Genomic DNA, 11,983 nt, shown 5'->3' with positions numbered 1-11,983 from the left:
TTACAATGTTTCAGGGGGGAAAAGGGAAAAGATTTTTTTTTTAACTTTTAATATTTTTATTGTACATAAAAAAAACAATTTTTTTTTTTTATTTTAGTCCCCCTAAGGGACTTGAACCAGCGATCCTTGGATCGCTTTCACTATATACTGCATTACTAACGTATTACAGTACATCGTCTTTCTGACAGGTTTCCATTAAGCCCTGCCAGAGGCAGGGCTTAATAGGATAACAACCATTGGCACACTGCAATCCCATTACGGGGGTTCAGATGGTCTGTTAGAGGGGGTCATCCCCTCTTTCTAACGCTTTAAATACTGCGGTCGCTATTAACCACAACATCTAAAGGGTTAAACTAGTGGGATTGAGCTCGAGCGCAATCCTGCTTGTTACAGTGAAGTGTGGGCTGTAACGTACAGCGGACACCCACGTTGTATGGAGCGTGCTCAGCCCATGACCCTGCTCCATACTTCCCCTACCCGGCTATGACGTAAGCATATGTGTCACGAAGGGTCTGTGGCCCCACTGGGCCGTACCGCCTTGACGGTAAGGCAGCTGGCCAACAGGGAGCAGGTGAGAGTCTATAGTTCTATAGGTACCTGTGGCAGCTCAAACAGCAGCAGGGCAGGCTCGGCTGGGACTAGGAAGCAGGCGGACGTCAGGCGAGGTGAAACAGGTCAGACGTGGATGCAGGACGACACGACTTTGGCACAGCTCAGTGCTAGACCAGGAATGTATGGAGTGCTAGAAACAGGAACAGGAACTGGAACAGGGACTGGAACAGGTAACACACTAGGAGGCCATCACATAGACAAACTAGGGAACACAACAACGCTCAGGCATCGAACTAGGGGGCTGGACCCCTCTTATAGTCCAGGGTACTCACGGGTCAAAGTTCATCCACAATGTCCAGTGCGCACGCGCGCACGCTCGTGCCTGCTCTTAAAGGCGCAGCGCACGCACCGGATCCTACGGGATCCGGCTGAGGTGAGATTACGCGAGCGCTGGCGTCTCCTGAGGAGGAGGCTGGGGCCAGCGCTTGCCGACTCGTGGCTGCGGCTGTCAGGAGGGGAACGGAGCTGACAGCACGCAGCCACGGACATTACAATATGTCACATGTCGGGAAGGGGTTAAAAATGGCAGTAATTGCTGACGGTTATTGCCATATTTTAGTTAACTGAAAGTCTACACTTCAATCAATTACATCAATTTACTTTGATCTTTATTACTTTGTATCAAATCTAATGTTGTGGTGTACAGAGGAAAAATTATGACATTTGTGTCATTGTCCAAATACTTCTGGACCCAACCGTATATAGTGGTCACAGCTGCTTTTTTTCTAATAAAGAGCTCCTAGATGAATAAATGATAACATTCTGGCTACCTGGAGCTAGGGGAAGCTTATTGCATAGTGTCTAATTATTGAGTTCAATGTACAGTGGAGGAAATAAGTATTTGATCCCTTGCTGATTTTGTAAGTTTGCCCACTGTCAAAGACATGAACAGTCTAGAATTTTTAGGCTAGGTTAATTTTACCAGTGAGAGATAGATTATATTAAAAAAAACAGAAAATCACATAGTCAAAATTATATATATTTATTTGCATTGTGCACAGAGAAATAAGTATTTGATCCCTTTGGCAAACAAGACTTAAAGGGGTTTTCCGGAAGTAAAAAATTACATTCATTTAAATTAAACAATGAAAAATATATAACTTTACAATGTACTTACGTTTCATCAGATGGCTGTAGCATCGTATATCCTCTTCCGTCACCGCCCCCTTAGTAAAGCAAAATCTGCACTTCCTGTGCAGACCCGTCCATTTGGTCTGCTACCTTACTTCCGGTTTCCGGCTTTCACACTGTACGGTTACGTCACAAATGACGTAACCGTACCACGTGCTTCTTTATCTGATTAGAGCATGCGTGGTTAACACACTCCACCGCGCATGCTCTGTGAAATTAGCAATGGAATATGAAGTTGCGGGAATAACGGCCGTTTCGGCCGTCTTCCCGACAGATGCAGGAGCTGTGACAGCTGCTGTCTCGTACAGCAGCTGCCGCAGCTCCTACAGCGGGTACCGATCGCTATGTCCCCGCTGTTTAACCCCTTAAAAGCCGCGTTCAATAGAGATTGCGGCTTTTTAGGGGTTAAAGGGAATGTGTTGCCAGAAAAACATGTTTGTTTTTTTTTTAATTAAACATTTAGTGTGTGGGTGATTAAACATTGTTCAAATTTTTTTTATTTTTTTCACGAGTCAGGAAATATTATAAATTAATTCTAATTTATAATATTTCCCATTTCTGGTCACTAGATGGAGCTATTCCCAAAATTGCAGCATTGCAAAATTGGGTAAAAAGCCCTCGCTCTAGTGAGCTCTCAGCATCCCCCCCTCCTTTATCCTGGCTAGTGCCGGGATAAATGAGGGGTTTAAATGGTGTAACCTCCTACACTGTGTGTCGCTATTTTTTGAGCTAACACACAGTGTAGTAGGTTTACATACAGTAGTAAACACACACAAACACGAACATACATTGAAATCTCTTACCTGCTCCTGCCGCCGCGGCTCCCTCCGGCCCGTCCGCTCCGTCTGCTGCCGCTGGTCCAAGTGCACAAGTCCGGAAGCCGCGACCGGAAGTAGTAATATTACTCTCCGGCCGCGACTTCCGGTCCACAGGAAAATGGCGCCGGACGGCGCCAATTTCAAATTGGACTGTGTGGGAGCGGCGCATGCGCAGTTCCCACACAGACGCCGTACACACAAGTGAATGGGACGGGAGCCGTTCGCAGTCCCTATGGGACTGTGGCTGCCGTATTCCATGTCTGTATGTGACGTTAATCGACACATACAGAAATGGAACAAAAAATGGCAGCCCCCATAGGGAAGAAAAAGTGTAAAAATAAGAAAAAGTAAAACACAAACACACAAATAAATATAAACGTTTTTAATAAAGCACTAACATCTTTAACATATAAAAAAATAATTTGTGATGACACTGTTCCTTTAAGTTACCATCGCCGGCCTGCTACACGATAGCGGCCGGCGATGGTTACTATGACAACCGGACACCAAACAATGGTGTCCGGCTATGCCATAGACGGAAGCCTAGTGGGTCCTGACAACGTCAGGACCCACTATGCTTGCTGTCAGTGAGTAGCTGACAGTTCTAATACACTGCACTACGCATGTAGTGCAGTGTATTAGAATAGCGATCAGGGCCTCCTGCCCTCAAGTCCCCTAGTGGGACAAAGTAATGAAGTTAAAAAAAAGTTTAAAAAAAGGTGTAAAAATAAGAAAATAAAAGTTTTAAAAGTGAAAAAATCCCCTTTTTTTCCCTCATCAGTCATTTATTATTAATAAAAATATATAAATAAATAAACTATACATAATTGGTATCGCCGCGTCCGTAACGGCCTGAACTACAAAATTGTTTAGTTATTTATTCCGTGCGGTGAACGCCGTAAAAGAAAATAATAATAAAACGTACCAAAACCACAATTGTTTGGTCACTTCACCTCACCACAAATTTATTAAAAATAGATCAAAAAGTCGCATGTACCTAAAAATGGTAATAATTGAAACTACAGTTCGTTACGCAAAAAATAAGTCCTTGCACGGCTTTATTGATGGAAAAATAATAAAGTTCTGGCTCTTAGAATAAGGTAACACAAAAAGTAAATTATTTTTTACAAAACGTATTTTATTGTGCAAACGCCATAAGACATAAAAAAAACTATAAACATCTGGTGTCACCGTAAGGCCGGGTTTACACGAGCGTGTGCGTTTTGCGCAAGCAAAAAACGCGGCGTTTTGCATGCGCAAAAGGCACTTAACAGCTCCGTGTGTCAGCCCTTTATGATGCGCGGCTGCGTGGTTTTCGCGCAGCCGCCATCATTATGACACTCCGTTTGGATGTTTGTAAACAGAAAAGAACGTGGTGCTTTTCTGTTTTCATTCATCCTTTACAGTGCTGTTGCGCGAACCACGCTTGTCCCACGGAATTGCTTCCGTGCGACATGCGTGGTTTTCACATACCCATTGACTTCAATGGGTGCGTGATGCGCGAACAGCGCACAAATATAGGACGTCGTGCGTTTCACGGAGCGGACATACGCTGCGTGAAAATCACGCATCTGTCTGCACGGCCCCGTAGACTAACATAGGTCCCTGCGACGCGCGTTGCACGGACGTATAACATGCTCGTGTAAATGAGCCCTAATCGTATCGCCCCATAGAATAAAGTGAATATGTCATTTATAGCGCACGGTGAACGCTGTAACAAAAATAGAATAAAAAAAACAATAGTAGAATTGCTGTTTTTTAGTCACCGCACCACCTAAAAATAGAATAAAAACTGATCAAAAAGCAGCATGCACCCCATGAAAACTACAATGAATTCCTCAAGGGGTCTAGTTTCCAAAATGGGGTCACCTTTTGGGGGTTTCCACTGTTTTGGTACCACAAGACCTCTTCAAACCGTTTAACCCCTTAATGACCGGGCCATTTTGCACGTTAATGATGTTTTGTTTTTTCACGGTCGCATTCCAAGAGTCGTAACTTTTTTTTTATTCCATCGACATAGCCGTATAAGGGCTTGTTTTTTGCGGGACGAGTTGTATTTTGTAATTGTACCATTTTTAGATGCTTATAATATATTGATTAACTTTTATTAACTTTATTTTCAGAGAGTATTCAAAATAAGCAGCTATCCCAGCATTGATTTTCACGTTATAAGTTTACGCAGTTTACTATGCAGCGTAAATAACATGTTAACTTTATTCTATGGGTCGGCACGATTACGGGGATACCAAATATGTAGAGGTTGTATATGTTTTCCTACGTTTGCACAATAAAAAGCCTTTTAGAAAAAAATTACTTGTTTTTGCATCGCCGCATTCCAAGAGCCGCGACCGTTTTTATTTTTCCGTCGATGTGACCGTATGTGGGCTTGATTTTTGCGGGACAATGTGTAGTTTTCATTAGTACTATTTTGGGGTACATAGGACTTATAGATTAATTTTAATTTAATTTTTTATGGGGGGAATGGGAGAAAAGAGCGAATTTTGCCGTTGTTTTTTTGCGTTTTTTTTGGACGCCGTTCATTCGGCGGTTTAATTAATGTATTAATTTTATTGTTCAAGTTGTTATGATCGCGGGGATACCATATATGTGTATGTGTGATTTGTTTTGACACTTTTACTAAATAAAACCACTTTTTGGGCAGTTTTATTTGATTTTCACTGTAATTTTTTTTTTTTTTTTCACCAACTTTATTTAACGGATTGACATTTTTTTTTTTAGTCCCACCAGGGGACTTCACTATGCGATGTGCTGATCGCATATATAATGCTTTGGTATACTTAGTATACCAAAGCATTATTGCCTGTCAGTGTAAAACTGACAGACAATCTGTTAGGTCATGCCTCCGGCATCGCCTAACAGGCAGATGCTGAAGACAGACCTGGAGGTCTTTGTTAGACCCCCCGCTGCCATGGAAACCCGACGGCGACCCACGATTTCTTTGCGGGGGCGACGATGGGGTGACAGAGGGAGCTCCCTCCCTCTGTAAAACACATTAGATGCCGCTGTCACTATTGACAGTGGCATTTAATGGGTTAAACTGACGGAATCGGAGCGCGCTTCGATTCCGGCAGTTGCAGCAGGAGCCAGGCTGTGTATAACAGCCGTGCTCCTGCCGCTGATCGCATGGGTACAGTGACAGTACCCGCACGATTACAGGACGCGAACTAGCAGCTGCTGAGGACGGATATATCCGCCCTTCGGCGTTAAGAGGTTAAAAACGCAGATATCCAGTGATTTCAGCTTGTGCTATCAGTAATAGAATGAGAGCACCAAAATGAAGACTGAGATTGCAGAAGTTAGTAGAGCTGGGTGTAGTAGGCGGAGCAAGTGCACTGCTGCATGCACATTGCATGCTGGGACTAGAGCAGTGCATGCAGGGAGGAGAAACACAGGAAGAGAAGAGGAATGAACTTACTGAGCAAAACAAACCTCTCAAGGTAAACAATAGGGAGTAATGTTACTAAAATCATTTATTATCAAGAAAAAGATAGTCAGAGTGCACTAATATATTAATAGAGGAACATTGCATTGATTTAAAAAAAAAAAAAAGGATTGGAAAACACCTTTAATACTTGTGGCAAAACCCTTGTTGGCAAGCACAGCAGTCAGACGTTTTTTGTAGTTGATGATGAGGTTTGCACACATGTTAGATGGAATTTTGGCCCACTCCTCTTTGCAGTTCATCTGTAAATCATTACGATTTCGAGGCTGTCGCTTGGCAACTCGGATCTTCAGCTCCCTCCATAAGTTTTCGATGGGATTAAGGTCTGGAGGCTGGCTAGGCCACTCCATGACCTTAATGTGCTTCTTTTTGAGCCACTCCTTTGTTGCCTTGGCTGTATGTTTCGGGTCATTGTCGTGCTGGAAGACCCAGCCACGAGCCATTTTTAATGTCCTGGTGGAGGGAAGGAGGTTGTCACTCAGGATTTGACGGTACATGGCTCCATCCATTCTCCCATTGATGCGGTGAAGTAGTCCTGTGCCCTTAGCAGAGAAACACCCCCAAAACATAATGTTTCCACCTCCATGCTTGACAGTTGGGACGGTGTTCTTTGGGTCATAGGCAGCATTTCTCTTCCTCCAAACACGGCGAGTTGAGTTAATGCCAAAGAGCTAAATTTTAGTCTCATCTGACCACAGCACCTTCTCCCAATCACTCTCAGAATTATCCAGATGTTCATTTGCAAACTTCAGACGGGACTGTACATGTGCCTTCTTGAGCAGGGGGACCTTGCGGGCACTGTAGGATTTTAATCCATTACGGCGTAATGTGTTACCAATGGTTTTCTTGGTAACTGTGGTCCCAGCTGCCTTGAGATCATTAACAAGTTCCCCCCCGTGTAGTTTTTGGCTGAGCTCTCACCTTCCTCAGTATCAAGGATACCCCACGAGGTGAGATTTTGCATGGAGCCCCAGATCGATGTCGATTGACAGTCATTTTGTTGTCTTCCATTTTCTTACTATTGCACCAACAGTTGTCTCCTTCTCACCCAGCGTCTTACTTATGGTTTTGTAGCCCATTCCAGCCTTGTGCAGGTCTATGATCTTGTCCCTGACATCCTTAGAAAGCTCTTTGGTCTTGCCCATGTTGTAGAGGTTAGAGTCAGACTGATTCATTGAGTCTGTGGACAGGAGTCTTTTATACAGGTGACCATTTAAGACAGCTGTCTTTAATGCAGGCACCAAGTTGATTTGGAGCGTGTAACTGGTCTGGAGGAGGCTGAACTCTTAATGGTTGGTAGGGGATCAAATACTTATTTCTCTGTGCACAATGCAAATAAATATATATAATTTTGACTATTTAATTTTCTGTTGTTTTTTTTTATATCTCTCACGGGTAAAATTAACCTAGCCTAAAAATTCTAGACTGTTCATGTCTTTGACAGTGGGCAAGCTTACAAAATCAGCAACGGATCAAATACTTATTTCCTTCACTGTATATCAGTATACAGCAGTGGTTCCCAACCAGTGGCTCGTGACTTCCAATTGTAAGGCCCGAGGTGGGATCCCTGAGTTATGACCATATGCATTGGCTACAATAAGATTTCCAAATTGACTATATTGAAGACATATCCTAACTTCTGAAGCATGCCAATATGGATGGTATAATACATATTTTCTTCTATATGAACCACTTAACACATGCAATACCACTTGTAACCCTTTCTTCACTTCCGTCACATGTTTCTCCACGGTTGGAATGTGGCTCGCGACCATCACTCCATTTAGTGTGTCTCACAAGATCCAAAAGTTTGAGGGCTACAGTAACTTCCCGGTAGTAAGAGCCGCAATCACCCAAAACGTTATATTTTAGCACCATCTCTATGGAAGGTTTTAGATAAACTATAAAAATATAATTGTTCCATAATACAGTTAACTGATAAAAAGAGAATCACATCAGAGATTATGCAAAAACAAAATCATCTGTTACTTAAAATACACATCCTGAGCTTTTCCGTTGAATCGTAGCCAAAAAGTTTTTCCAACATGCAATAAACAATAGTTACTCCTGCATGCTTATTACGAGGGCTCAGGACTGTAGTAGGTGGATCACATCAGTAATTATATTCCTAGGTTGCACACTGGCATTGCTGCTAGAATGTGTCATGCATAGTAAATTTTCCATATTATCTGACTGGCAGCTGTGCCACACCTTCTCCGTGCAACAACCTGGCATAATTCCTGTATTTCAAGGCGATATATAACTTCATCCCAATTATGTGCTTCCATCATCCTGTAAACAGTAGCACAAGGCTGAACACCGGCAGGCATTTGCGTTGAGTCTCCTTTACTTCTGTAGATTGTAATCATGATAAAGGAGCTATGCGCAGGATATAATTTTAAGGCCTTTTTAGCCGAGCTGGTAGCAACTCTTGTGTTTGTTTTTATTGGCCTGGGTTCAACTCTATCATGGTCAGGAGCTATCCCAACCGTCTTACAAATAGCCTTCACTTTTGGCTTGGGAATTAGTACAATGGTACAAGCTGTAGGTCACATCAGCGGGGCCCATATCAACCCTGCTGTAACTGTGGCACTCCTTGTAGGGGCCCGGATATCTCTCGTCCAGACCTTTTTCTATGTGATCGCTCAGATGCTGGGAGCAGTGATAGGAGCTGCTTTAATGTACGAGTTTGCACCTCCTGACATCAGGGGAGGTTTTGGAGTGAACCAGGTAAGCACATGAATTCTTAAAAAAAAAAAATGACTACTCATTTGGACTGCTCATAAACCAACAATTTCATTTCTGAAACAATATAGCTATGATGTATATTGTATATGTTACCAAGCATTGATTGACATTGTAAACTTGTTTCATACAGTAAATTGTTATTTATTAAAAATGTCAAATAAGTTAAGAACTAACAAAAAAAAAGCTGTAGGTATTCTAGCTGCAGAGTTGAGGTATGCAGATGTAACAGAGTTAAACACATTACATCAAACTGTGTATTGTGTTTTACATAGGACTGCAGGTAAACTACCTGGATTATCTTAACTCATGATGCATACGCTTTGAGAAGTTCAAAACAGCTCCACTACATCTGAGTAATACTACCAACTTGAATTCCTATTATATAACTTTAGGATGTTATATTGCTAGTTAAATGCAAACAGGATCTGACTATGTTCTCTGCTAATTAATATTAATACACGTGAAGTTATTAAATCATAATTATCTTTTGTCTTCTTCCTTGTTATTCCAACCAATACATTGCTATGCCTAAAATGAAATAGCCAAGCAACAGTACAACATCCGGACAAGCACTCGCTGTAGAGATCATACTTACGATGCAATTGGTCCTCTGCATTTTTGCTTCAACGGACAGCCGGAGGACAGACAACATTGGTTCTCCAGCCATATCTATAGGACTGTCAGTGGTATTGGGACACTTACTTGGGGTATGTACTATGAATATAATGTGTACATCCAATCATACAAAGCTAACATATCATATATGATTCAAATCATGTGTTGTCTTACCCCGACCTGTGATCAACCACTCCATAACTCATATTAACTACAACGGTGAATCCTTAGACTTAGTGGACTCTCTTAGTGGAGATAATTCCAAATAGTAAACACCTTCTCACTATGAAGAAAATATTAAATTTTTTACTTTTCTTTGTAATGAGACTGAGAAGTTGCCGCTCCGAACAAGTATTCTGTTTATTAATGTCCCAAAATTAAGTAGGTAACGATATAAGCCTCACAGCTGAGATAAGTTGCAGATCTTTAAATTGCCGTTGGTCACTTATGAGAGGATTTCACCATTTCCACTGTAGTAACTCTAAAAACAATAACTATTCTGATACTTTGTTCCCTTTCTAGATATACTATACTGGATGTTCCATGAATCCAGCACGGTCCTTTGGTCCAGCTTTGCTTACAGGAAACTTTGAAAACCACTGGGTAAGATTTCTTAGAAGTAATTTTTACTCCCTATATCCTGTAAGATAAAAGCAAAAAAAAGTTTTGATACAATGTTAGCCAGTTGAAAAAAGTTTTGGTACAATGTTAACCAGTTTTTTGGGGCTCTCAGTGAGGGAAACAATATAGCAGTCTTGCAGATACTATACAGGTGGCTTGCAGATGGCTAACAAAAAGAAATGGTGTTAAACAGCAAACTTTCGAGACAACTTAGGTCTTTCCATCAGGCATGGTATAAGACATGGTATACAGGCTACATTAGCTATATGGACCCTTTTTTTATATTTATGACATGGGTAATATATCTTCTAGTTTTGTACAGGAGTCCTGATTGTTAGTCCATTTTTGCGGTTGCATAGCTTGGAAGACTCACAAAGTGTGTGATACTCACTATATTTGATTACAACTAAGTAGTGAAATTCGGTGGTCATTCAACTAACACTGGAAGAAACTGGGCGAAATAACTGCAAAAACGTAACTTTTATTGTTACATTTAAAACTACTTTATCCTGGAGAAAATATAGAAAGACTTATTTATAATTTTTTTTAAATAAATTAACAAAAAATAATTGTGTGCAACACACATCGTCCAATAAGATAGTATAGGGTCGGATATTTCACAAAGGGACAAGTTATCCGGTCTAAATAGCTTTGGGACATTTTACCTCATAGTGTTGTGAAATTAGTTTGCCCTCACAGGTTAAGCAGGGGTAGTGTCCTGAAAATAATAATCCCCCCCAAAGGAATCCGGAACTATTTCCCCTAGAATTTTTCTGTAATGCCTCATATGGTTTAAAGTCTGACATGTTTTCCTAAAACTAACCTGGCTCTTTTCTTTATCTCCAAACAGATTTTCTGGGTAGGCCCGATAACAGGAGCAATCTTTGCAAGCTTGATTTATGACTATATCTTCGCCCCTCACTCAATAACCCCAAACGAGAGACTGGAAATCCTGCGTGGCAACATTTTGGAAGAGAATGAAAAAGAGGAGAGAAGGAGACAATCCGTAGGCCTCAATTCTGTTTACAGCCAGTCAAATAACAAAGAAAAGAATTGAAATTTTGTTTTGTATTCTTTTTAGATGTGTGGCAGTTAATATGGGGTATTGTACAGATTTTTCTATGATGCTAGGAATGGTCAAGTTATGGGTTATATGGCTTCCCAAAACTGATCACTGCACCGCTATCAAACTCATAGACATATCAGGCCAGGACATGTGAAAAGAATTACCACGAAGGCCAACATTAACTACTAATTCTCCTACACTATGAAGTGCCACACATTTACACATATTATAGCATGTATGATATCCTAACTATAGGACGTCGTAAAGTGTGAATGGAAGGTGTCAGGCTGGGTTCACACAACCTATTTTCAGACGTAAACGAGGCGTATTATGCCTCGTTTTACGTCTGAAAATAGGGCTGCAATACGTCGACAAACATCTGCCCATTCATTTGAATGGGTTTGCCGACGTATTGTGCAGACGACCTGTAATTTACGCGTCGTCGTTTGACAGCTGTCAAACGACGACGCGTAAATTGACTGCCTCGGCAAAGAAGTGCAGAGCACTTCTTTGCAACGTAATTTGAGCTGTTCTTCATTGAACTCAATGAAGAGCAGCTCAAGATATACGAGCGTCACAGACGCCTCGTATATTACGAGGAGGTGCATTTACGGCTGAAACGAGGCAGCTGTTTTCTTCTGAAAACAGGCTGTCATTTCAGCCGTAAATCACAGCTAGCGTGTGAACATACCCTCACAGTGACTGACACCTGTGGTACTGTTTTTTTGTAAACATCTATGTTTTTGTCATTCATTTAGTAAAACTTTAATCATTATACAGCAACATTTTTTGTATTAAAAACATAAACTCATCTTGGGGTAACCGGGATCATTATAATCCTAGTGTAAAGCGTGAGAATCATCTGGATAAGGCTCTGTTCACATCTGTGTACAATAATCAGAAAACGAA

The 11,983-nt window shown here is 41.4% G+C and overlaps 1 protein-coding gene across 1 annotated transcript; it reads left to right on the top strand.

Moving 5' to 3' along the window:
- Positions 1 to 8,391: 8,391 nt before the first annotated feature.
- LOC142740657 (aquaporin-2-like) lies at positions 8,392 to 11,097 on the top strand. Its single transcript, XM_075850069.1, has 4 exons — positions 8,392 to 8,754; positions 9,315 to 9,479; positions 9,910 to 9,990; positions 10,859 to 11,097. Exons 1-4 carry the CDS (start codon positions 8,392 to 8,394, stop codon positions 11,063 to 11,065), a joined length of 816 nt encoding a protein of 271 aa, XP_075706184.1. The 3' UTR covers positions 11,066 to 11,097.
- The last annotated feature ends 886 nt before the right edge of the window (positions 11,098 to 11,983 follow it).

This window comes from Rhinoderma darwinii, chromosome 2 (genome assembly GCF_050947455.1).
Source record: "Rhinoderma darwinii isolate aRhiDar2 chromosome 2, aRhiDar2.hap1, whole genome shotgun sequence".
Lineage (NCBI taxonomy): Eukaryota > Metazoa > Chordata > Amphibia > Anura > Rhinodermatidae > Rhinoderma > Rhinoderma darwinii.
This window is presented reverse-complemented; position numbering and strand designations above follow the sequence as displayed.